Genomic DNA, 27,007 nt, shown 5'->3' with positions numbered 1-27,007 from the left:
ACACCTTGATCTTTATGTAGAGAAATAGGGCTGTGTGCTAGGTGGCTACCAGACCACTTGCTGCAGCACCCCTGTAAACATTGGGGCTACGTCTACATTGGCATGATTTTCCGAAAATGCTTTTAACGGAAAACTTTTCCGTTAAAAGCATTTTCGGAAAAGCGCGTCTAGACTGACAGGATGCTTTTCCGGAAAAGCACTTTTTGCGGAAAAGCGCGTCTAGATTGGCCACGGATGCTTTTCCGCAAAAAAGCCCCGATCGCCATTTTCGTGATCGGGGCTTTTTTGCAGAAAACAGTACTATGCTGTCTACACTGGCCCTTTTGCGCAAAAGTCTTTCGGAAAAAGACTTTTGCCCAAATGGGAGCAGCATAGTATTTCCGGAAAAGCACTGATGATTTTACATGAGATCGTCAGTGCTCTTCCGGAAATTCAAGCGGCCAGTGTAGACAACTGGCAAGTTTTTCCGGAAAAGCTGCTGATTTTCCGGAAAAACTTGCCCGTCTAGACACAGCCTGGGATGAAACAGCTGCATAGGATTTAAGCTGTTTGGCTTTCACTGTGAATTTCCCATGCAGAGAGAAAACAAAAGAGGAGCCAAAGCCACAGCTGTAGCATGCACATTTCCTTGGGCATTGCTCAGAGCATAAAGCCCAGATGCTCAACTTAGCTGAGAGGACAGTTTGTCTTCAGCCACTGTATCCTGGAAGCCACTGATATACTTTCTACTGAGGCACAGATGCCACAAATTAATATACACACTGGCCTAGAACAGGTTCGCTAGATACACTATAATGTCTGCCTCTTAGGAGGCCAAAGGAACCTCTGGCAACCTATCCATGTGTACAATTTGCATTAGCAGAGACCAACCTGTTACTGAAGATGCTGCTCTCCCATGGTCCAGGCCAATGGGAGCCCAATTCCTTACAGATGCAAGCAGTTGTTATTCCTCCCATGCACACTGATAGGTGTGCCTCCTCCCCAGAGGGGCCATCCCAAACAAGAAGGAAGTTAAGGAGTGAGAAGCTTCGATGAAGAGTTTAAAGTTCCCCATTTTTAAACATGTTTCTTTCCCAAGTCTCCCAATGTTGCTAATTAATAAATGCCTTGTTACAATTTTAACAGCTTACTCAGCTCTGGTCTACACTAGGGAGTTATTTCAAAAATAATAAGCAGAGAATCCACACTATCAAGCCCATTATTTCAAAGTAATGCGCTGGTTATTTCGAAATATGTACTCCTACTTTCCTTGGGAAATAAGCTTATTTTTAAATAGTTATTTCAGGAGTTATTACTTCAAATTTAGTTATTTTGAAATAATTTCCTGGTGTTGACATGCCCTCACTGCTCCTCTTATTAAAAACAGCTGCTAAAGAAAGAATACTTCAGGCAACTGTAGGAATCCAATGAAGAGAGGTATTGCAGATCTAGGGAATAGCATGGTTGGGAGGGGGGAAAAGGAGAATCCAAGGAGTGTTCAAGATGGATACAACATAAGCACAACTCTCTTCAGGGAGATCTTCACTTAGCAGAGGTTTTAATATTTATTTGGTACTGGCCCAGAGAAGAGGAATAGAAAACAAGGGGAGGTTGGACTCTTCTTCAGGCTCAGAACCCTCTCTCTGTACACAGAAACAATGCTATGTATTATCCATGCACCTGCATGAAGTTGCTTTTTGTGTCCTCCCCATTTGCTTGGAGCCCAGCCATGTCTTTTACTGGTCCATCAGAAAACTGGTGATTTGTTTTAGGTAGTCCGGTTTCAAGTAATCCCCCAGTTCTCCCTTGCTGACCCACACATACTCTCCTCTCCTCTCTGCCTGGAGCATGTCATCACTCTGGAGGAGGGCTTTGAAGAAGAAGATTTTGGCCCCCACACTGTCCTCTGTCCTGAAGGCCTTCGGGAACTTGTACTTATAAAACCCACATGGCGCATTCCCTAGGAATTTGGCCCGGATGTGATTTCCTAGGGATCCAGAGGGAAAAAGAAAACAGAGATCAGATCACACAATGACAGCAGCTGCTGCATACAAGGGGTAACAGTGGAACAGCAAAAGACAGCACATTTTCTCCTTCTAGCAACAACACACCCTTTCACAGGCCCATCCTGTGCCACAACTTCCTCTTCGGGTCTTTTTTTGTAGTCCAACAACCCCTCTCAAGGACCGGCTACAGGTAGTGTGGTCCCAGAGATCATGAAGTGGCCTCTTCCTTTGACAAGCTAACTGCACTGCTTTCATAGTGCACCCTGCTGGGAAGCAAGAAGGACCTTGCTGAGAACAGGTTGTACATGCCCACCACGGCTGCTAATGGGTTGTGTGGCGGAGACAGAAGTTCTTGCCCCCATTATAGCACTAAGTACCCTTCAGGAGCCAGACCCGAAGGCTGAAACACTGCACACCTGTATATCCACAATGAAGAACTTAATGGGTCAAGTTCACCGCAGCTACCAGTTTTGCTCTTAGGGTACATATATATTTATGGTGGTGCTCAGAATAGATACTGCACATCCCCCTTGCACGGATATATATGGCAGAGTACATAGTGAGACATGGATTTGCTGAGTAAGGTACCCTACATGCCTGAACTCCCCAGGTATATACCCTACACACACACTCTACATGGCTAAACAGTACTTCCTCTGTTTACACTGCTATTTTAAGCAGTTCAGTGTCCTTCTGCCTCCCCACCTCTGAAGTCTCTTCCTACGGTACCTACCTGCAGTGTTAAGTGTGGAGGCAGCCTGCCTTTCACTGTGGTGTGCAGCTGCATGTGTAGTGCCCGAGCTCTACATGCCGTGGTAAATATAGACACAGTCTTGGGCAGCTAGCACCCCTTGTAGAGAGTCAGTACAAAAACTCTACAATGGACAATATCCATAAGCTTCCCAGCAACTTTACCCAGACACAACTCTCCTCAGAGACCCCACTGGGTTCAAGCCACCCCATCTGCTGCTGCATGTCCTCTCTCTCATGTAGTACAATGAGAATTTATTACCATAAGCTGATAATAGCCCTGTAATGACAAGAGAAAGAAATGGGGACAAGAAGGGGTGGCAGCAGCAGCTGCACAACAGATGACTCACCTGAGAGAGTAGCCAAGACTCGCTCTGCAGTGCTTCGCAAAGTCTCCCCAGCCTGCCATTCGGCTTGAGGCAGGAGCCACTGCTCTTGACTGCCAACCTGCTGTTTGACCAGGAGCACCAGGTTCCTATCCAGCTTCCTGTTCAAAGATGTCCGATCATTGCATTTGTCAGCATCTGCCAAGAGAGAACAGATTCCAGAGACAGATAGGTCATCCAGTACCTATATAAGAGACCAAGCCTTCCTCTCTTTCAGACTCTGAAAAGGACACATGGGACAATTCCAAGTGATGCTTCTTGATACAAGTGCTCTCATCAACTTGGAACTTTCTCCAAGACTGTAGAATAAGCTTCCTCAAGAAATAAAAAACACCACAAACCTAACTCTTTTCCACTCCAAGTGCAAGGCACATTTCTTTGATCTTGCCTTTTCTAACATAGACCCATAAGAATAGGTATATTTATTAAAAAATAAACCCCTCCCAAAATAAGACATCTGCTCAATGTGCAGTAGCAGTCAAAAAAGTTAACAGAATATTAGGAACCATTAGGAAAGAAACAAATAAAGCATAAAACTATGCCACTATAAAAAACCATGGCACTTTCAGTCTTTCAATTCTCCACACAGTTCTCCATACATCAAAAAGATACATTAGACTTGGAAAAAGGTACAGAGAAAGGCAATGAAAGCGATTAGGGGTATGGCAGCTCCATAGATGCAAATATTAAAAAGACTGGGACTATTCCTCTTATAAAAGAGACACTAAGGGAGGGGAGGGGACAAGAGAGGCCTATACAATTGTGAATGATGTAGAAAGAGAATAGGGAAGTGTTATTTTCCTCTTCACATAACACAGGAAGTAGGGTTCACCTGATGAAATTAATAAGCAGCAGGTTTAAATTTTAAAAGAGGAAGCATCTCCTCATACAAACACACAACCTATGGAACTCACTTGTCGTGAGATGTTATGAAGGCCAAAAGTATAATGGGGTTAAAAAATTGGGTAAGTTCAAGAGGATAGTCCAGGAATGCAATCCCATGCTCCAGGTGCCCCTAAACTTCCAGTTGCTCGATGCTGGGACTATTCAGAAGGGGACAGATCACTCTACATTTCCCTGTTCAATTCCTTCTATCTGAAGCATCTTGCACTGAACACTGTCAGAAGACAGGATACTGGGCTACAAGGATCATTGTTCTGACTCAGCATGGCTGTTCTTACGTTCTCAAGACACTCAACTAAACATGCTTCTACCTCTGGGGAGATGATGACAGACATTAGTCATATTGCTTAACATACTGCTGGAAGGCACTCAGTGTGAGTGGGGAGGGGGGTCCAATGAGCAAGATACGAATCTATATACAAGAGAATAAATGCCACAGGGAATCTGGACAGAATCCATTGATTTCCAGTCATGTCTCATAAAGGTGACAGAATTGCACTTTAGATGCTCTTCTTTTTAAAAGAGACCATTTAAAACAACTAATATAAGTCTCTAGTTCAATGTAGTGCCTAATAACTCAGTCAACATTTATGTAGACTCTACATAAAAACAATGCCTATGTTGCATGCTCTTGTGAAAGGAGACAGGCTGTCATAGTTTTTCTTTCAAGGACAAAATATCCAGCCTTCCTACTTCATACTCTCTCAAAGGTTCTGCAAAAAAGGATCAGAGGCCAGCTCCTTTCAAAGGCCAGCTAATTCCTCCTATAATAGCTGAAAGGGGTCATGAGAGTCAAGAAGGTCCTTCCATCTGAGGGCTCGGTACCCTCCTTCACCTCCACGCAAATGTACCAAAGTCAAATATTTTCAGAGAGACCAGAGGCACCCCAACCCTCTTGGATGAGAACCTGTTAGTCGGTGGCCAGCTTTGAAACTTTGGAATTTTTGTTCCCAGGCATCCTCTAGGTCTTGGGCCAGCAAAATAGCTTGCCCAGAGTCAGTCGCCTCATCCTGGATGTTGTATTTCTTCTTTTGTAGCTGCTCCTCTTCTACCAAGTGCCGGATCTCATGGTCCGAAAAGTGGCTTTTCTCCACCTCTATCTGGAAAGGTCATAATAGAAAATTGTCATGTATAGAACTTAGTTCATCAGGGGCCTGACCATTGATCACAATTAAAAGCACTGTTATCCTGAATCACCTGGAAAGAATAAAGCTATTTTTATTGCCACAAACAGGGCATGTGTTGATTTCTTCCTGTTGGAGAATAATTTCTCTTCACATAACATACACTATACCCCAGGAAGCCAATGTTTTGCTACACACTGAGATAACATCTAATATTGCAGACATAACGAGATGCTTACCCACTGAAAAAACAATTATATGTTCACTATCAAAGCATATTAGCACAATATTACAGTCTGAAATCTAAATGCATGTAAGTCAGGTAATTCCAATTTTGAGAACTGCACGGTAACATGGACTTCATGTTACATGCAGCAGATGTTACCTTTTAAAACAGCCAGGCATTGAACTCAGTGTTATCTCAGAGGAGAGAGTATTCTCTTACTACAAGTCACCTTCATGGAATCTCGACACCTAGTAGCACTGTGCTGGAGCATGTTGCTCAGAAATGACTCAAAGGACACCCTGAATGTGCCATTTGCATTACTCCCCCCTGACAGCCACACCCTCCTTATGGAAGTGGAATCATGGTGTTTAAGGCAAGGAGAGGACGTTTTAATAATCTAGACTGCACACTGACGATGTTAAATATCAAGTAATTTACTAGTCAAGTAGTTGATGGAATTTCCATCAACTACAGGAAGGCACCTCTGCATTCCTCCTTTGAAACGTACAAGAGCCCCAATGCCATGGCAGCATTTCAAAGGGGCAGCCCCACATGGAGCCCGGGATCATCTGTGCAGTGCTGCCACTTTGAAGTACAGTGAACCCTCGTTTATCGCGGTAGATAGGTTCCAAACCCGACCGCGATAGTTGAAAATCCGCGAAGTAGGGACACCATATTTAACATGCGAGAGGTTTTGATTTACACACTCTCACTCCTATTGCTTTTGATTTAATAGTTTAATAGTTTAATAATTAACCAGCAAGGGAACAGAGACTGAGTTTATAAGCAGTAGGTAGAAAATCAATTGCTGAGCGTACATTGCTGCTTGGGGGCAAATAAAGGTGGCAGCAGACTGAGCGAAGAGAAATCATCTCCTGGACACTTTGTGAAGATGAATGTATTCAGGTTCGTTTATAAAAGGACGTCATCCTTTCACCTTGGCGTAGCATGGAGCAGCTGAAAACACAGCAGGCACTGCAGGGTGACAATGTATTGACTAGCAGGGGGCTGATTCTTCATTGCCCTTTGAAGTCCGCGAAGTCGTGAATCCGCGATGGTCGAACCGCGAAGTAGCGAGGGCTCACTGTATCCCCTTTCCCACCTCTATCTGATAGAGGCAGCAAGGCAGGGGCGGGGAGGAGGAATGACTAGTTGACTATCTGATAAACATGTGCTTATCCGATAGTCGACTAGTCCTTAATATCCTTCATGCACCACAGACCATGAACCCTCACTCAGCGATTCCTGCACCAAGGCCATGAGCACCTGGGGCACAGCCCCCACCTTGTTCATTTTCACCTGGGTTTCAACTACGTGCTCGGAAAGCTACCGGGAAGAGTTTTACAGGTGGGTCCCCGTCCCCGGGCACGGGAAGCGGCTCTGCCTCAGCCCTGCTGCTCCGGAAGCGGACAAGAGGGGACCCCGCGGTGTCCTCCGGGGGGCCACGCAGCATGTGGCCAATGCAGACGCCGGCCACCTTCTGCGCTCGGGATCCCGCCGCGGAATTCGGTCCAGTGCGCTCCCCCCGGCCCGCGCCCCCCACAGCCAGGCTCCCCGCCCCGCGCTACCTGCTGCACCAGCCGCGCCATCTCCTCCTGCACCGGGCTCAGGGCCGGCGTGATGCGAGGCGGCCTCTGCAGACACAGCGCTCCCAGGAGCCGCCACGGGGACGCGGCCGCGGCGGTCAGGCAGCGAGAGCCCAGCGCCCCCCTCCACCGCCCCGCGCCACCGCACAGGCCCCGCTGCATGGGCGCCGCCATCTTCCCCCCGCCCCGAGACCACAATGCACCGCGCCAGCCACCGGGTGCCGCCATCTTTCCTCCCAGAGACCACAATGCCCGGCGCTGGCCTTTCCCCTCTTCCGGCGGGCTGGGACACCGGCCCCTCTCGCTGGGCGGGCCGGGCGGTCGCGGGGAAGGGCCATGAGCCGGGTGCTGGTCGTTGCCTGGCAGCGGTTCCTCGGAGCCGGACTGCGGTACCCGGGGGAGATGGGGGTCGGCGGGGTCGCTGCTTGCCGGTGGGCGGAGCATGCGCTCGGGTTGAGCGGGTGCCCGGGGTGCAGGGAGTAGGGGGAGGGGTTGAGCGGGTGCCCGGGGTGCAGGGAGTAGGGGGAGGGGTTGAGCGGGTGCCCGGGGTGCGGGGAGTAGGGGGAGGGGTTGAGCGGGTGCCCGGGGTGCGGGGAGTAGGGGGAGGGGTTGAGCGGGTGCCCGGGGTGCGGGGAGTAGGGGGAGGGGTTGAGCGGGTGCCCGGGGTGCAGGGAGTAGGGGGAGGGGTTGAGCGGGTGCCCGGGGTGCAGGGAGTAGGGGGAGGGGTTGAGCGGGTGCCCGGGGTGCGGGGAGTAGGGGGAGGGGTTGAGCGGGTGCCCGGGGTGCAGGGAGTAGGGGGAGGGGTTGAGCGGGTGCCCGGGGTGCAGGGGGGGGGGGATGAGCGGGTGCCCGGGGTGCAGGGAGTAGGGGGGAGGGGATGAGCGGGTGCCCGGGGTGCAGGGAGTAGGGGGAGGGGTTGAGCGGGTGCCCGGGGTGCAGGGAGTAGGGGGAGGGGTTGAGCGGGTGCCCGGGGTGCAGGGAGTAGGGGGGAGGGGATGAGCGGGTGCCCGGGGTGCAGGGAGTAGGGGGGGGGGAGGAGGAGTTGAGCGGGTGCCCAGGGTGCCGGGAGGGGTTGAGTGGGTGCCGGGAGTAGGGGGGAGGAGGAAATGGCAGGAGAGCAAGTGACCATGGCATTGGAGTTGCTGGTGGGGGCAGGGCGAGAGCAGGCAGCCAGTCCCGTGGTTGAGAATTGTGTGGGGCAGCGGGTGGCCAGCCAGGGCATTGGGGTCCTGGCTGCAGGCTGATGGCAATGCTCTGGGGCTGGTTTATCCACAGCAGCCACATTTCATTCTGGGTTGCACAGTGGGTTCAGAATGGCTCTGCTCCATGCAGTGCCTCCACCACGTGAGTGCTGTGGGGCTCCCTTGCTAGTCTCATATTTCTTGATTCTAGAGCCAGATTGCTCAGAGTGCAAATAAAAACATTTGTTCTGACCGCCAGGCCTGCAGACTTGGGCTAGGCTCCCTCTGGTTGCATTTGGACATTAGTAATATTCTGTTCCCAGGGCCATCAGTGCAACCACACTCTTTGTGTTCTCCTCCCATATCGGGGTGGGCAATATCAGGCGGCCACTTCAGACATTTTTGAACTGGGGGCCTCAGGCTGCCCCAAAAGGGGCGATGCCTCGGGCAAAATGGGTGGGGCCAGGACACTTTCATAGTTTCCCACCCACAGACCCTGACTGGCCTGGGAGTGGGGGGGGGAGCATGTGAAGTTTTTGCCCCCCACTCCGTGGTGGCAGGGAGAGCACAAAGTCTCTCACTCTCTTCCCCCGCTTTGCAACAGGTGCACGGTGGTTGACTAATAGCCACATGCCACTGATGGGGGAGGAGATTTCACATGCTCCCCCATCCCCAGACCAGTCAGGGAGTGACAGGGCATCCATGGGCCAGATCAACCTGCCCTGCGGAGGCCCCTTTTCCCCACCCCTGTCTTATATACAGCCTGTGCGCCTTGTCATTACAACGCTTCATCCTTGTACAGATGCCTGGGGTGCAACAGAAACCAATTCACTCTCCTCCAACTAATGAAACTGATGTAGCTGACAAAGTCAGCAACTCTGATTGATACACAGAGGGAGGGGCTCTGCTGGATTATAAGATTGGTTAGGGTAGAATTAACTAAATTATTAAAGCTACATGCATTTAACAAGTGCTTCCTCCTTCCCAGCTGTACTTGTAACAAGGTCATACTATGTGATGTTGCTGTTGTTTCCATATCAACAGATAACCTCCTGCAGAATCTAGGCAAAACAGAGAAATCCAGGGCTTGAGGTAGAGGCTCTTAGGGAATAACACAGTCATGGCAGGAAATGATTGGGCAAAACTGTTGTTTTATTGATGCAGTTTTATTTTCAAACTTGCTCTCAGTTGAGTGCCTCTTCAGAAAGGTTATCAAGCTACAAATTAAATTAGACACACAAAATCCCCTCCTCTGTGCTACTAAAAATATTATAACAAAGTATCTCAAAGTGCACATTTCCGTGTGTGTTTGCTTTTCCTCCTCCCTAGATCCTGGTCAGTGAACCTAGCCTATCCCTTTTCCATTTCTGTTTCTTGTGCACTGCCAAGATGCTGTCTGAGTTTATTTTTATTTTGAAAACTGCCCTCAGTTGCCCAAATGTTTATTTTTATAAAAACTTGGAATGTGGAGACCTGACAATGTCCCTTGAAAAAGAGACAATATTCCTGGGGTGGTTACTATTTGGCTCCTGAAGGCGACTATAGAACCCAAAGGGTGGCGATGACTGTTTAAGATAGTCCTGCAGTCAGCAAACAGGTTTTGTTGTTTCCTGTGTGAAAATATTCTGTGGGAGGTCTTATGTGAGGGTGGAAAAAGATAATGTAAAAGATTTTTGTGTAGCTGTGAATTCCTAATCTATTTCTCCCATTTCTTTCGCTTAGTGGTTGCAATGTTGCCTTGTGTCGTGGCATACACACTGGTTTCCAGAGGTTGCAGGAACTTACAAAGAATACAGAAAGTTCTGCATCGGAGGTGACAGAGAACCAAAGTCAAGGTGTAATCAGGTGAGGCATCCTGTACAACTCCAAACCAAGTTGTGGCATAAAGTATCTTCATTTGTTTCTTATAGGGGATAAATCACTTCAAGCATCTTTCACTTCAAGCATCTTTCAGCAAAGTAAGAAAAGCAAGTGACTAGAGACAATCACAAAAACACAGTTCCAATAAGAAATTCTGAGCTTTGTTTGGCAGCATTTGATCCATGTTTTTTCCAAATTCCAAAGACTCTTAATTATTGTGTGTTAGTGAGATTGCAAGTATTTGATTTCTCTTATTTTACTTTTCAGCATTTTTCCCCCAATACCAGGACAGGAAAGTTCCTTGAGTTGGGGTGGAAAGAAATATGAAGATATCCCAATAGCTCACATCAAAGCTACATATAACAAGTAAGACACAAACTTCTTGGTGTACAGGTCATGTAAAATAGCCCGCAGCAAAACCACTTTGATTCATTATTGATCCCTAATGTGACATAATTTATTACTCTGAAAAGTTCTCTAAATCTTAACAAAAGTGTTCTATACACTTTAAAATAAGCAGAGATGGTGACTCTGCAGTGGGGAAGTGGGTCTGGAAAGGGGAATTCCCCATTTGAACAATTACTAGTAGGAGTATATTACCCCAAAAAACAGTACTCTCATTCTGCCACTCTAGTAAGAGAAACCAGGGGTGTTGCAGACCTTTCTAAAGTTATCTTGAGCTGTGGTTCTCAACCTTTCCAAGCTACTGTACCCCTTTCAGGAGTCTGTTTTGTCTCCCAGGTTTCACCTCACTTAAAAACTACTTGCTCACACAATCAATCAGGCATAAAAATGCAGAAGTATCTCAGCACATTATTGTTGAAAAATTGCTTATTTTAATTTTTACCGTATAATTATAAAATCAGTTAGAATACTAATATACTTACATGTCATTGTATAGTATATTGATGAGTATAAACAGGTCATTGTATGAAATTTTAGTTTATACTGGCTTCAGTAGTGTTTTTGTAAAACTAGGGAAATATCTAGATCTAACCTGAAGAAAGACCTCAGCGTACCCCCCAATTGAGAACCATTAGCCTAGAGCAGGTGTGGCCATCCTGTGCCTGAGAAGGAGCCACAGTTTACCAATGTACATTGCCAAAGAGCTACAGTGATTTGTCACCAGTCCCCATCAGGTGCCTTGTCTCCCATCTCCAGCATCTTTTGCCCACCAGCAGCCCCACCTATCAGTGCCTCCTCTTCCTTCCCCACGCCTCCTGCCCACTGCAGTCAGCTGTTTCATGGCACTCAAGAGGCTCTGTTTGGGAGGGAAGGCGCAAGAGCACAATAAGCTTGGAGGAGGAAGTGGAGCCAGGAGTTGAGCGCTGGAAATTTGCCACCTGTAGCTGCAGCCCCGGAGTTGGTGCCTGAGCAAGGAGCTGCATATTAACTTCAGAAGTGCCACATGTGGCTCTAGAGCCACAGGTTGGCCACCCCTGGCCTAGAGTGCAGGAGTGATGGTGTGGGGGCCCCTTCTGGGTGGCCTTGAAGATAATCAGAGTAAGAAAAGATGGAAGAATTAATTTCTTATAGCTCCTTACCTCTTTTATCATCTCCAGCACCCACGTCCAGGTCCTGAGCCCTCAGAACATGTCATTTGCCCATACGTCCTGTGGCACAGAAGGATTCAGAAATGCCAAGAAGGCCAGTGCCATTGCAGCACAGACTGCAGGCATCGCCGCAGCAGTGGTGAGTCTGGTCTGGTCACTCTGAGCTCAGCAAGATCAGCCTTAACAAGCAGAGGAGAAGTGCTAGCAGGAGAGTGATTGCCAAGGGAATGCATTTATGGATGGGCTCTACTGGGACATGTACATTATCCTCAGTAGGATCAGGAAGAGTGAAATGTTCTGCTTCCTATTCCCATTTCTGTCTTCTGTTGGAGGAGAGCAGTAGAGTCAATTAGTTCTTGTATGTATGAGCAGTACACCCCTTTTACACATTGCTGCCTTTGTTTCCTTTGAGAGCGGGGCATGGTGAGCATCTCAACCTGGTTAAACTGTATGTGAAATAGGAGCTTTAAATGCAAATACAGTGGCTTTAGTGGCCTATAATGGAGAAATGTGAACAATTTCCTATCCTATCTTCCTTGAGCTCCAGTTTGGACAGTGCCATCGTTTTAACATTTAGCCCAATTGTATGTTTTATTTGACTGTTAAGCCCTGATCGAAACATGTTAGTCAGCTGGGACTTCCCTTCCACATATCAATGCTGCCATAAGCAGTGTTGCTCATTGATGAGATGGCAGCTGTGTTGAGACACAGAGCTTCCATTTCACTTCCTCGTCCAAAGTAAGAAATTCTTATATTGGGCAGAGTCGTGGCTCTGACTTGAGAGCAGCTTTTCCTCTGATGATCTCAGCTGAAACACAGGCATTTATTTTTTTCAGAAGCCAAATAAGGAAAATGAAATCTAAGCATAAGCCAAGCAGGTGTGAGGAATGGGAAGGAATTGCTATGTTTAGCATTTTCTCATGAGCCAGTACAGCACAGTTGGCCAGGTGACGTCTCAGCTATAAGCTGCTGGTGGAGGCAGAATACCACACCAGAGATCTGAGCCATTCCAGAACCCTTCATTCCTAAAAGAGCATTGCCAGACTTGGAGAATATGATACTGTTGCACATGTAATATGTCGCACCCAGTGTTTAATATCTGGTCCTATGTCTAATGGATTTCTAAAAGAACATAAGTTTGTCCATGATGTGTGGAGAAAGATGAGGCTGCCTGTGTCCTGGACTCCCAACGCTGCAGAATGAGGCACAGTGAGACTAGAAACCTGGAAACCTCACAAATGGGATAGTATTCACTCTGATTAAACCTTTATCCTCTTCCCCCATTGTGAGAACAACATGTTAAAATTGGTTTAGATCCGTGGTCCCCAACACGGGCATTTCAATGCGCCCGCCAGGTGCTTGGGGCTGGCCTTGCCCCGGGCACATGGCGGACGGGCGCTTGCGGGGGGAGCGCGCTTGGCGGGGAGAGCGCCGGGCGCGCGGCACTCGGCGGGAGGGGGGGGGAAGCGCCGGCTCCGGGCGCGCGGCCCTTGGAGGGGGCCCCGCCCCCGGGCGCGTGGATGGGGGGGCTGCCCCTGGTCCCCGCCCCCTGGCGCCCGGCGGGCAAACTGCCACGCCCCCTGGTGCCCGACAACCTAAAAAGGTTGGGGACCACTGGTTTAGATTAATAAAAAACGTTTCCAGCACTCATCTAATGCATCAGGAAGAGATTATTAGAATACAAATGTAGTGATGCATGGTTACCCCTCTCAAACGGCCAGTGTTAGAAATTAGCTTCTGTCCCTGTAATCCTGAGACCTGGTCTGCACTGGGAATACATGTTGGCATAATTGTCAAGTGAAAAATCCACACTTGAGATGTTGCTCTGCCATCTAAACTCCCGGTGTAGATAGTGCTAGTTAAAAGGAGAATTTTTCCATCAAGACAGCTTCTGCCTCTTACCTACATCTGTGGGAGAACCCCTCGCATCAGGCCTTATCTACAGGCAGTCCCCGGGTTACGGACAAGATAGGGACTGTAGGTTTGTTCTTAAGTTGAATCTGTATGTAAGTCGGAACTGGCATCCAGATTCAGCCGCTGCTGAAACTGACCAGCGGCTGACTACAGGAAGCCCGAGGCAGAGTTGCTCTGCCCCGGGCTTCCTGGAATCAGCCGCTGGTCAGTTTCAACATGCTGAATCTGGACGCCAGTTCTTACATACAGATTCAACTTAAGAACCCCAGGCGTCCCCAAGTCAGCTGCTGCTGAAACTGATCAGTGGCTGATTCCAGGAAGCCCGGGGCAGAGCAACTCTGTCTCGGGCTTCCTGTAGTCAGCGCTGGTCAGTTTCAGCAGCGGCTGACTTGGGGACGCCTGGGGCAGAGCAGCTTGGGTGCTGCTGGGTTGGTCCAGTAGCGCCGAGGAGCGGCGCTACTGGACGAACCCAGCAGCACCCAAGCTGCTCTGCCCCAGGCGTCCCCAAGTCAGCCGCTGCTGAAACTGACCAGCAGTGGCTGAATCAGGACGCCTGGGGCAGAGCAGATGGGGTGCTGCCGGGTTGGTCCCGTAGCGCCCAGAGCGGCGCTACGGGACCAACCGGCAGCGCCCCAGCTGCTGTACCACAGGCGTCAGGAGCAAAGCCGCGGAGCACGGGGGCAGCGGGACAGCCCAGACGCGCCACAGCTGTCCTGCTGCCCGCATGCTCCGCGGCTTTGCTCCCCGTCTCCCTGGTCTGCTGGTCTCCAGCAGACCAGGGAGACGGGGAGCAAAGCCGTGGAGCATGCCGGCAGCGGGACAGCCGCGGCGTGTCTGGGCTGTCCGCTGCCCGCGTGCTCCCCGGCTTTGCTGCCCATCTCCCTGGTCTGCTGGAAACCAGCAGACCAGGGAGACGGGCAGCAAACCCCGTTCGTAACTGTGGATCCGACATAAGTCGGATCCGCGTAACTCGGGGACTGCCTGTACACTAGGAATTTAAGTCAATATAACTATGTTGTTAAGGGATGTGAAAAATCCATACTAGGGGTGTAAGCGAGTAGTCAACTGATAGGCCCAAGCTTATTTATTAGTTGAGTCGACTGCTCACATCTCTCCCCCTTCCCTCCTCCCGCCCACTTCTGTCAGAGGCAGCAAGAAGGGGAAGCAGCTTAAAAGCCGCTGCACCTCAGTACCACCTTGCTCTTTCTTCCCTCCCTCCCCCCCCATTAGAGGCAGCAGTGCAGGGAGGAGCAGGGGAGGCTTGCCACTGTTCCAGCAGCAGCCCCTGTCCATGTGGGGCCCCAGCTCCCCACTGGAACCCCCCACAGACAGGGCTGCTGGACCTGGTGCAAGCCTGACTCTTACCACATTTAAACTGCAGAGCCACAGCAGGGGTACCTCCTAGACCCAGTGCGAGGCCAGTCTAAGCACTTCCTTCCTTATCGACTAATCGAGTAGTTGATAGAAATTCTATCAACTACACAATTAGCTAATTACTAGCTTCCTAACATCCCTAATCCATACCCCTGAACAATGCAGTTAAGCCAACCCAATATCTTGGGAATGTGGAGTCCCTATACTAATGAAAAAAACCCTCTTGTTGGCATTGGTAGTGTCTTCACTGAAGAACTTCAGTGGTGCAGCTATGCTGCTGCAGTGTTTTAAGTGTAGACAAGCCCTGAAGATTTAAGAGGTTAGCATTTTACGTATAAACATACCTTCAGATAACTTTTAAATGAATCATCAGGGAGGTTTAGAGATCTCCACTAGATGGCAGTCCTGCCACACATTAGGAGAAGTTGATCTTCTCTGAGGTAAAATATCTTGCTTTGAAATTTTTTTGGGCCCTCCCTAATTTGGTCACCTATCAGCCTTAAAAGTACATATCATCTGCTGTCTCAATTTATGACCCAAGACAGCTTCCCTTCTCAGCAACTTTCCTCTTCGTTCATAATATTGTGTTGAATCGATCCCTGGTCACTCATTGCCTATCCTTCCCCAAATCCCTAGTTTTGCCAAGAGATCTCCATGTGTATCACCCCAGAACCATAATTGATTCCCTCTTCCTTTCTGTCCAAAGACGCTTTCAATAGTGGATGCAAGGGTTAATCCAGAGAGACAGATTGGTACTAGCAAATACTGACCATCCCCGCTATATGGCACACCAGCATACATCGGTTCTGCACTAACGTCACTGATGAATTTAGGAACTGTTTTGTTATAAGTCCTCCCGTTCCCTGATTTTATATCGCTGGAAAAAAAAATTCACTCAAATGAAAGTCAGCCACTTGAATGCAAATCAAAGAAATTCTTCACTTTACGTTGTTTTGCTATACATTCACGATTTTTTGACTATCTTGGAGGTATAGTGGGGACAGCCTGTACTTGACCTGCCTTACCTCATCACTGAAAGCACTTTTCTCCCTACAGAAAGCCTGTGGAAAGGGTGTGTCCCATGTGCGAGTGGTAGTAAAAGGTCTGGGCCCTGGGCGTATGGTAAGTGCCCAAGTTTCCTCTTCATGGGTATAAGCTCTCATCTATTTGCTCCTTTCTGTGTGGAGCTGCAGGGTTTTTTATTCAGACCTGGGGAATAATGATGCCTGTTAACCTGCTTTCCTGAAACCGAGATGAAGTAGAGAATTTAATGTTTTGTCATCCTGAAAACAGTCAACAAGAAGAAAATGTCCTGTTGGTGAGATCCTAGAATAATTTTGTGTGAGGGACTGAGTAAAAGCCAAATTGCTTAGGTCACTTCAAACTAGAGTAGCAAATCAATGAAGAATACATTGTAAGAAAGAATCCTGTCTTTGATAGGACCAACTTGAACCAAACAGGGCTTCCTGATTGTTAAGACTACTGCAAAGAGATGTTGCTTGCCTGTTCCAGACTGTCCTCTCCAAGATCCCTTTAACTTTCTATTAGTCTGTGCTGTTTGTCCAATAATGTGCAGTCTAATGTTCATTCTCTTGCTTTTACAGGCTGCCATCAAGGGGTTGACTATGGGGGGTTTGGAGGTCATCTCCATCACAGACAATACCCCAATTCCTCACAACGGCTGCCGTCCTCGTAAAGCACGAAGACTCTGATACAGTAGTGAAAGGAAGACACCATGTACACCTTGATGTACTGTGAACTCGTTTTGAATTTTGCCTTTGATGGATCTTGGCAGGATGCGTTCCTTGGAAACCTTTACTAGGAGAATCTTAGAGAATGGACACAACCCTGGTCTTCAGCCTAGTGGTTGAAGTGAGCCCGTATTTACTGAGTAGGAAGCCTCATCTGTAAAATTAACAAATTAAAATGTTCTCATCTTTGTGATGGTCATATCTGTTGGCTTCCTGGAAGCATTTTGATTTGTTCTCTTAACAGCTACTCTCCTCCTGTCATTGCTATATGCAGCTCTTGACAAATCCAGGTGCTGCTACTCTTGTCATTAGGAAGGGCCTTCTTGCAATGAATGGCAGATTTTTCCCTCTCCTTTTTATCCAGACACAAAGATTGGAAGCTGGATGTGGAGAACCCCTTCTCCCCATGTAGTTTACAAAGAGTGGTGTTCCCAATGAGATGCCAGAGCCCTGCTCTGCTATGTGAGAGGCATGCAGAACAGCCAGCTCCCCTAGCTGCACTGAGTGGAGAAGTCTGGAGTCATTGCTGCTGTAGGTTTATTCTGTTGCTTCATGTTGCATTAGCTATAGTTGGCCTATTGTGGTATTTACTAATAGAAAACCCCAGTTCTACTGAAGTAGGAATGCTGCCAGTTTTGATATTCTGCATTGCTGCTGTGACTGTGCCAAGTCCATCGATAACTAATACTATGAAACGTGCATATAGTAGTGGGTACATTATTCCCACTCACCATTGCATGCAGTATTTTCAGTCCTGTCTCACACCAACTGCACCTGCTATGTCAGGGTTTGAAGGGAAGTAAAGCCTGAGGAACAATCAAATGCTGCTCAAGAGATTTAAAATGCTAATCCAGGCCAATACTGCCATTGGCTAGAGGCAGGCATAGATCAGGACCTATTTGCCTGGAATGTACCTCCTAGATTAGGGGTGGGCAATAAGCTGGAGGTGGTTTGCCAAGGCTGGTGCTTTATTTACCTGTGCATCAGGAGGTATGGCCGCTTGCAGCTCCCATTAGACTTAGGTCATTGTTCCCAGCCAGTGGGAGCCTCAGGAAGCAGCACAGACTCGGACATGGCTTCTTGCGGATCCCATTGGCTAGGAATGGCGATCCACAGCCAACGGAAGCTGGAAATAAGCACTGGTACCCTGCTAGGGGCTAACCCTGGCAAACTGCATCCAGCCTGTGAGCCACTTATTACCTGCCCTGTGCTAGATGCTGCCACCTGTTTCGGCTCCACCCAGGGAGAGTCTTGGAGGATATGGGCTATCTGTAGTATTAAAGGAGGGTGGTAACTAGCAACTGTCCAAGATGTCTCTTCCTGACTGAGGGAAGCTTGCTGACTAGCCAGGTCCAGCTCTAGGAGAAGACTGAGAGGAACAGAACACATTGGTTACATGAATCAAACACCAGGCAAGTACTTCACCTCTGTCAGGGCTGTTAATGAACACAAATTCTCTTTTGGCTCCTCTGCCAGGTCTAACATGAATCCAGGCTTCTTTTCCATTATTTCTCTCTCCTTTTGCTTGCTCTACAGTTTCTCAAATAGTGTAATTAGCTATTCTTTCCCCTTTAAAGAGAGAAGGTGCCATAGCAACAAGGCTCTGTTTAACTCCTTCATGGCTTTGCGAGATGTACAGCAAACAAATGAAATCTGGCTGTTTAGAGGAGCCTATTGGGTGACATTTAACTGATGACAATAAATGAAGGCTTGAATAATGAGTCCTACCTCATTTCAGCTAGGTCAGAAAAATATACACGTGGTTTATAAATGGCCAGGGAGAACATATGGGGAGATATGGATAAAACCTGCAGTAAAGCTTGATCTGGGATCAGCAAGTAGTCGTCAGAACTTAGCAATATCCCAGAAGGTGCACATCCACTATCTAGCAAAGATATGGAATGGTTCTAAACGGGTGAATATATCAGCATTGCTGAACAGCTGCAGGCTTTGATGAAGACAGTATCATATGTGTTCTGGAGTGAACTAAATCATTCTTGAGCACAAGTTGCTTATGTGCTGCTCAATCCAGTGCTACTATGAGCACTGTTAGAGGAAAAAACTGCCCCTCAGTAAAAAGTTTGGCCAGGTCACTTTTGCTATAGTGGGCTGCAGTACTCCTTGGGAGAAACCAGCTGCACCCTTCCTGCATACCATTGCCTTTAGAAAAAGGGAAGGTGTGAAAAAGGGAGAATAGCCTCAGACTCTCCCACCCGTCACCTTGGCATGAGAACTGCGGGGCTTACCTGGTTGCATGAAACCTGCACAGTTTTGGCCCAACCCCTGGGGGACAGACCCCCCCCACTTGGTGACCATTGGGCCATATATGGTAATATGCAAGAACGGGACAGCGATGTGCAGATTTGGGGATAAATACCCATCGCACAGTTCGCTTGAGAAGGTCTTTGCAACACACGTACCACAGTGCGTGTGCCTTCCCGTATACTCCAAAGCGCTGCCGGCCTGATCGACTGACCAGCCACCTCCCCCGACTCTCGGGCGTAACCAAGGCCTTTGCAACCGAACCGATATCTTTGAAATGTTCCGTTTGCTGTGTAAGTTGGTATGTATGATTTGATTTTCTTCGCTGTATAAGCTTAGTGTTGTAGTTGTTTTGGGTAGTACATAGTTTGTAGTTATCACTGTTATTTAATTAGTGTAGCTGGATATTTTTAGAATAGAGACTATTCCCCTTGCCATTCCCATCCTTATATCTCTGACACCTTTAACTAGGAATAGTAGAATAAATATAAATACTGTAAATTCATTATTAACACAGTCTATTAAAAATCTTAGAATAAATACTATAAATTCATCACTGTCAAATAAATACCTTTTATTTGCTAAAACTGTCCACCTGGTTCTGTCCTTCCCCCCTTGGGTATGCATCATTGGACTTGTGATTCTTGCAACAAGCACCACGAAGTGCCTGCAAGTGTAAGTGGTGGAAGGCAGTGTTCCCTCTAATCTCTGAGCTTGTCTGGTTGCTCAGGAGAGATTCAAATGCTGCCCAGCTGATTAGCAGTCGACCTACAGCTAGATTTTGTTTCTACTAGGGGTGCCCATTTGTAGTCTCAGTGCCCACAAAAATCTATTCCACACATGGATGGAAAAGGTTAGAGAGACTACTGGTGGAGGGAGTGAAAAATAGAAAATCATGTAGGGGAAGTTTGTATTAAGTTAGACGCTCATCACACATACCCTCTGTAGGTCTAGGCCAAATCTAGAATAATTCTTTCCCACTTTCTAAGCTATTATGAATCCTGAGACTTAACGCATGAATCTAACAAACATTTTGCACTGTATGTGCAGTAAAGAAGTTTCTCATCTCTGCTGTCCTGTCTTGGCCCCAATGCCTGTCTCTCTTCCTATCCAATATTGATGTTTGCCTTGCTCTCTGTTAGAATCCCTGTGTACCTGGCATTACCTTTCCATCTGTTCATTAGCTGGCCATATAGAACATCTTGACTTGTTTGCTTCTCTTCCAATCCCCCAGCTCAGCATAATCTTCATGGGCTTGCAAACACAATGCATTAGCTACGGAGCTTGTTTGTGAATTCAAATCCACCTGCTTTCTCTTTGACTTCATTGCTGAAAAAAAGATAGGAGGGGCCCCAAAGCACAATCTGAGCCCATGCCAATTGCTCAGAGTGAGTGGAAGAGCCAAGGAGCCCTGACTTTGCTGCAACTTTAACCCTTCTTGTTCTTCTGCAAAGCTTAGATCTACACTACAGCTTTTAGCCTTGGGGGTGAGCATAATTGTATCCAACTTGGACTCTTATTCCCTTTGTATGGGACAGTTACCATTAAACACACTGCTGCTGATCATTTAGTGCAGAGTGCTCATTTGTTTGTTGGACAGGAATGGATCCCAAGAACACTTAATTACAAGATTTCTTTGCCTTTCATTCCAACTGTTAATTAAAATCCAATTGGAGTCAACCATCAGGATTTACAAGTTTTAATTGCTTTCCCTGATGCTTGGTTGGTGTATAGTTTCATGGTGGAACTGACAGACAAGCCAATTCCCTTGTTCTTGTCTCACCTAATGTCTGTCTCCCACTTGGGCTCAGGTGTGAGCTAGGCATGAAGCTGCTTAGAAATGTCAGGTATTAGGCAGCAGTCTGCACATTCACTAGGAGGAAAGCAGGTTGTACTGAGGTGCCCAAGTCTCCCTTGTGCATGTCTGCTTGGTGCTCTGAAGGAAAGCCACAAAACCTCACCCCCTCACAGTGCATCACTATACAAGGACTCCCCACGCCCCCAATCCTAGCCTCTATACCAAGTAGTTTGCACCCAGGAGCTGGAGCAATGAGTACTCTTGTTTGCTGAACCAATGATTCACTGTTTCCTTTCTAGTTTAGCTGTAAATGGTTGCTGGCGACAAGTCATCAATCCAATTCCTTTGCATTTTTCAACTGAAATGTTAATCAAATGTCCTTTAATAGCTGGCACCAAGTGCTTGTAAGTGAGGAGAAGAGCACAGAGCCTACCAGGTCAATAAACTGCAGTAGCAGGGATGGTTTACTTCAGCCCACTGTCTGCATCTGTTAGTTAGGGGCATCTTAGTTTTTCCTCACTGCCCCCACTGGGAATACTTGTAACCAGGAATCACTCAGGCACACTCCAGTGGAATTACACTCTACGCTGACAAAATGGGAGTGGGCCAAATTCATGCTCAGCTATAGGGGGTAAATCTAATTAACTTTATTAGACTTCCCCAACTAAGAATCTGTATGAATTCCCCTAAGGGCTGGAGGGTATCAGAGGTTTCAAGTGAGGTCATGATTCTGTCCTTCCTGTGCACTGAGATTGGCATAAATATTCTCCAGTCTGCAAACAAATCATTGATACCAACACAGCTCAAGCCTTTTTATCTTGGCCATCTCTCTTCCTTTCCAAATTATCTCTCCAGGTTCTTAGTGAGCAACCTCTCAGGCCAAATTAGGTCAAGGACCTTCATGTTGTTTTCTTGCTTTCATAATGCTCTCCACTCCCCAAGAAGAGGCCCAGGTATTAATTGGCACTCAACAGCAGTGAATGCTTTGTTTTTCAGCTAGCTAACAGCATCCAAGTCCCTGAGATCATGGTGGGGATGAGCAGCACATTTCTCTTGAGGAGGGGGTACCAAGAGAAGTGGGCTGACAATGGCTATTTTCCTTTTGCCTGTGATCACTCAAGCTCCTACTGGGCAGCTAAACAACAGATGGTGAGAAAATTGAGCACCAGTGTAGGAGGAAGCATTAGGTTCTCAGCCCTCCTGTAAAAAGAATGGCAAAGCTCTCCTGTCCCTCTGGCCCCCACCCCCTCACCTCTCAGGTGCTCAAAATCCTTGCCTCACTAGGCCCCACATCTGCTGAGCCCTGGAGAGTCTGTATGTGCTCATGCTATCTGAACTGAAATCTTGCACCAGCTGAAAAGCTGCAATACTCTTCTATGTCCAGGCTAAATTAGGCTACTTCTGGGAGCAGACAGCTTAGAGTTCCTGTTCTAGAGGAGTTATGCAGAGCAAATACATGAGGCTATGGGACTGAATGCTAAGTAAAGATGAAGGAAACAAAACAAGAGCCACTCAAGATGAGCGAAATCTGGGATCAAAGGACAGGAACTAGGTGGCTATATGCTGCCTTCCCACCCCCCCGCATCCCCCTTCTGTTCTGCAATGTGATTTGTCCTTTTCATATTTGTTCATTTTTTTTAATTGTATCCTTTGGTATATATGGTTGTGACTACTTTCTTCCACTATTTGATCTGAGGAAGTGGGTCTGGCCCACGAAAGCTCATCATCTAATAAACCATCTTGTTAGTCTTTAAAGTGCTACATTGTCCTGCATTTTGCTTCAACTACCCCAGACTAACACGGCTACATTTCTATCACTTAACTATACAGATATTCTCCCAGACTGAGTCTCCAGCTCACAGTTTAGAGGCATCAGGGTTACCAAATGAGTCTGGCTGTACAATCAGGGACCACTGCAGCAGCAATTACATTTCAATGGTTTATACCTATTCAAACAACTCTCTCCCCTCCTGCTCTTCCAACTCCCACCACTCCCAGAGCCCCCCCAAAAAGCATCTGGGAGATTCCATGCACACCTGATTTTAGCATGAAGAGCCCAGTTTTGCTTAGCTGCCTTCAATACAGGCCTGGCTATCTAATTGGGAATTTACTTCTACCATGCTCCTCTTTAGTTAATTTCAGTTTCTCAATGTGGAAATGAAACCTCTTAAATTTTTCTTTCCCTCCCCATCTGGTTCTGAAAAGCCCCATGGGTTTGGGCAGGGGAAAACTTAAATCGATTTGTCCATGAGGCTCTGTCTGCCTTTGCTTGCCTTTACAGAGATAGATTCTTTACCAGCACTTGAGGCAGTGATCTCCCAGTGAGTTCCCCTTCAGAAATGCTGCCACTGGGGGCTGCTATGCACAGATCCCTATTTAAGAGCTAGTTTAGAATTTGCAATAATTCACCACTTAGGATTCTGATTGGCAAAGCCTAAGTGAAAAACAGGAATGATTTGGGTTTACATCCTATGTTTAGCCAAACCATTTGGAGAAGAACTTCCATTTTTGATCCATTTTAATTACACATATGTGTTTCCTCTTCTAGCTACCATCTATGAGAACAGGCTGTATTTTCCACAGCTGACTGGACTCAGTGTAGCCTTGCACCCCTCTTCATCAGCTCCTCTGGCAAGGCTCAGGCTGAAGTGTTGAAAGATGATTCTAATCTCTTCCTTTTCCTACCCTGAGGCAAGTAACTTTCTCCAGTAATTGTTGGGAATAGCCCTCATGCCGCACACTGCAGCAATCCAGACTCAAGCTTTCATTTGCTCCTGGGGGTCTGTAACAGAAGCGGATGACTGATTTACTGAACAGTCAAGACCACATTCTGCCCAAGAAAGTCTAGAAAACAAAAACAGATTAACTTTTAGTGTCACCAATGCAAGGGAGGTCAGCTCCCAATGCCTCTCATTCCATGGAGGTGCATGGGGAAATCGGTGCAGCTTCTCTCTATATCCTCCTCCAACAGACACTATTTCACCCAACATGCACCAAACCCAGTTTCACCATTGTGCATCATGTTGGTAAAGCGTCTGTTTAGTGCCAACAGCAATAGCCATGCTGACTCCATTTAGTCATGGAACTTTAGCAGAAAGAAAGCTCCTTTCACAATGGACCTGACCACCAGTAGACAGTCTGCATCTGTCCTCTGCTGAAATTTCTCCCACCTGTGCTGGTGTTTTGTGAGATATGAGCAGAAGTGAATGCTGTCACAGCCAACTCATTCCTCGGGTGTCAAAGAATGACCATTGGAGGGTAGGGATAAGCACAGCTAGGTTTAAATAGGTCCTGGGAAGAGAAAGGCGTCTAGCACCCTGCTTCTAAGCCTGCTAGGCTTCCTATAGACACTTTAATTTAAAAACTTATTTTGGAAGAAGCAGACGAGGCAAAATAGTCTCCAAAATGATGGTCATTCAATGTAGGAAGGGTAGAGAGGGCTAGAAAAGATTCACGGCAGTTGGTGGGTACACAGAATTGCAGCTTTAAAAGAAAATCATCTCTTGGCCCTGGGCCATAGCTAGATTTAAAAGTACTTTCAGTCCTTCAGGTCAGTCTCACCTTTCCCTTAATCAACACACCATGAGCTGAGAGAGGAAACAAACTAGGCAAGGGACTGGAAAGCAGAGCTGCTTTGGCTGCCAAGTGCTACTTTCCTTCTCCCTCCGAAAGTGCCCATATTTTAGCCAAAAAAAAAAAAAAAAAAAGAATTAATTCCCATGCCTGTCCCTTGCTTTTATTCGTGCTGTGCATGCCCTGTCTGGGAGGGAGATAGTGCCTTAGCTAGCTCTCTACAGATATCGGCATGTCTAACCTGGCTGGACCCCAGACTCAAAATCTAACTAGAAAATGGAATAAGCAGCTCTGAAAAGCTCCCCTCAAGGTTGGAAAGAAAATGCAGAAGAGGGAGCATGAGTCTGGGGCCTAGCCTGTAGGTGACACTAGCTACTAACCCCCACATAGACCGTATTGGCATTAGCATAGTGCCATCAGCAGTCCTTTGGCCATTGTGAACCGCAGTGTCATAAGAGCCTGCTCTGCAGTTGTGGGAGTGTTGTCTCCAGCGTTGGCTAGCACCATTCTTGCACAGGCTGCTCAGAGTAACAGGTTAGTCCAAGCTCAAGCTGATGCACCCCACCCTGGAGAGGCTTAATATGGATAGGGGCCTTGCACAGACACTCCGCGGAAGGGTGGGTATTGACCTCAGCCACGTGCAGAGCAGTCATACGTGCTGCTGCACCCTCTCCCCTCACAGAAGAGGCCAGGCTGTTTGCTGGACGCTCTTTCCTCTCCAAGTGGCTGTTTTAACTGGGTTTTGTTGCCCTGTTCCGAGGACGTTGCCATGTTGATAGCTGCTTTTGCGGCCTGTCTCTCCTGGTTGTCATGGTTACTGTGATTAGCAAGAGCTCAATCCTGAGATGGGGGAGGGGTAAAAGCTGCATCTCGCCGTGTGCTCCAAGGGCAGCAGGTACATCTAATCCCAGCATTGCTCCGGCTTATGCCTTTGACAAGCACCAAGGAGCTATCAAATGACCAGTTCCAAGAGGGCGATAGTTGCTGAGAGGGGATGCAGTACACATCCAACTACTCCTATTAGCACTCTAAATCAAATCTGACCAAGGCTACCGCACAGGTGTCTCTGGAGATGGCTGGGTCACCTCCTCCCATCTTTCACTCTGTCATACTTGTTCCATTCCAGCCCAGGTTCTCCCTTTCTCCTCACTCATCATTCCTGCTTTCTTACTGGTGAGAAACCCACTGGGGCGAGCTACTTGAAGGTACAGCAGTATGTGCACACGTCTTTTGGACCCCATCTGGTCTGAGTGCAGACATTCACACACCTCTAGGCTACGTCTACACTGGCATGATTTTCCGAAAATGCTTTTAATGGAAAAGTTTTCCGTTAAAAGCATTTTCGGAAAAGCGCGTCTAGATTGGCAGGATGCTTTTCCACAAAAGCACTTTTTGCGGAAAAGTGTCCTTGGCCAATCTAGACGCGCTTTTCCGCAAAAAAGCCCCGATCGCCATTTTCGCAATCGGGGCTTTTTTGCGGAAAACAGTACTGTGCTGTCTACACTGGCCCTTTTGCGCAAAAGTCTTTCGGAAAAAGACTTTTGCCCGAACGGGAGCAGCATAGTATTTCCGGAAAGGCACTGACGATCTTACATGAGATGGTCAGTGCTTTTCCGGAAATTCAAGCGGCCAGTGTAGACAGCTGGCAAGTTTTTCCGGAAAAGCAGCTGATTTTCCGGAAAAACTTGCCAGTCTAGACACAGCCCTAGTGTACTTCCAAACACCATGTGTCATGCACTCACAGTCAAATGCCACCTGGCTGCAGGCCCACCTCAGCACCACTCCTCCCAGGCACAGACTAGGAAAATTCAAGCAGCCATACCCATTGCATTGAAAGACCTGATCCCCCCTTCCTCACACAAAGCAATAAAGCCAGCATGTTTGGGATCATAAGGAACAGAAAATAGAAGCCACAGTGAGTTATAGTTTATTGTCTCCTACTGCTACTTTGCTTTGTAGCTAATGCCTATAAGCAGCCCCAGCAAGGCTGGGGAAGTAGGTGTGTGGGGGAGGAGATTTGGCAGATGAGAGAGACACAGAGAGGAGTCCTGAAAAAGGGCCTGCTCTTCAGGGTAGTCCCAAGTTGGGAAATCTGAGAGTGCACATCCCTCAGGTAAAAGCCAAATAGCCTATGAAGAACTATATTTCCTTGAGATTGTTTTCACATTGCACCAATCTGCAGCGGGCACATAGTGAAGCCATTTAGAGAGCTTCAGACCGAGGATAAACCCTACAAAGTATGCAGAGGGGTAGCTTAATTAGTCTCTAACTGGAAAAACTTAAAAAACAATGAATAGTCTTGCAGCACCTTAAAGACTAACAAAACATGGGGATGGCATCATGAGCTTTCCTGGACACAACCCACTTCTTCAGATGAATGGAGTTATTAAAGGTCCAGTTTCTATGGTTAAAATTAAGAACTGTTCAATTCTGTTAAAGTCAGCTGATCCTTGCACATTAGCAAGGCAACAAAGAATGTCCAATTACAAGGCCAGTGACACCATGCATAAGCCTTTGTTAGAGCACTGGGGTTTTTAAGGATGGGGGCATTTAAGGTTTCCTCTAGCTCCATGTTGTCTCATTTCAGTTTCCATAACACATTACTCATTCCCAGTGATTGGTATCCAAAGCCTTTTGGGTCTCCTAAATTATCTGTGGATTCTCTCTCTGGTCTCTTCTCTAAGTTCAAGTAGGTTCTGCTAATTCATTAAGCAGCTGGCAATCATCTGTCTCCCCACCGACAATTTTTTCCCCTGTAGTCCTCAGTGCATTTGGCATTCC

General features: G+C 47.4%; 2 protein-coding genes across 4 annotated transcripts; one reads left to right on the top strand and one right to left on the bottom strand.

Moving 5' to 3' along the window:
• Positions 1-1,508: 1,508 nt before the first annotated feature.
• Positions 1,509-7,183, bottom strand: MRPL46 (mitochondrial ribosomal protein L46). The gene is made up of 4 exons (XM_075897050.2): positions 6,943-7,183; positions 4,932-5,124; positions 3,086-3,259; positions 1,509-1,966 (listed from the first exon to the last, which is right to left on the bottom strand). Exons 1-4 carry the CDS (start codon positions 7,132-7,134, stop codon positions 1,716-1,718), a joined length of 810 nt encoding a protein of 269 aa, XP_075753165.2. The 5' UTR covers positions 7,135-7,183; the 3' UTR covers positions 1,509-1,715.
• An 18-nt stretch (positions 7,184-7,201) lies between these two features.
• MRPS11 (mitochondrial ribosomal protein S11) lies at positions 7,202-16,794 on the top strand. Of its 3 annotated transcripts, XM_075897051.2 has the most exons (7): positions 7,223-7,349; positions 8,236-8,304; positions 9,864-9,986; positions 10,269-10,367; positions 11,564-11,693; positions 15,899-15,964; positions 16,447-16,794. In XM_075897051.2, exons 1-7 carry the CDS (start codon positions 7,297-7,299, stop codon positions 16,552-16,554), a joined length of 648 nt encoding a protein of 215 aa, XP_075753166.2. In that variant the 5' UTR covers positions 7,223-7,296; the 3' UTR covers positions 16,555-16,794. The 3 variants fall into 3 exon arrangements, with proteins under 3 accessions (XP_075753168.2, XP_075753166.2, XP_075753167.2); XM_075897053.2 differs by lacking the exon at positions 8,236-8,304 and having other exon boundaries at positions 7,202-7,349; XM_075897052.2 differs by lacking the exon at positions 8,236-8,304 and having other exon boundaries at positions 7,234-7,391.
• Positions 16,795-27,007: the final 10,213 nt, after the last annotated feature.

This window comes from Pelodiscus sinensis, chromosome 14 (genome assembly GCF_052426305.1).
Source record: "Pelodiscus sinensis isolate ZL-2025 chromosome 14, ASM5242630v1, whole genome shotgun sequence".
NCBI classification, from domain to species: Eukaryota; Metazoa; Chordata; order Testudines; family Trionychidae; genus Pelodiscus; species Pelodiscus sinensis.
This window is presented reverse-complemented; position numbering and strand designations above follow the sequence as displayed.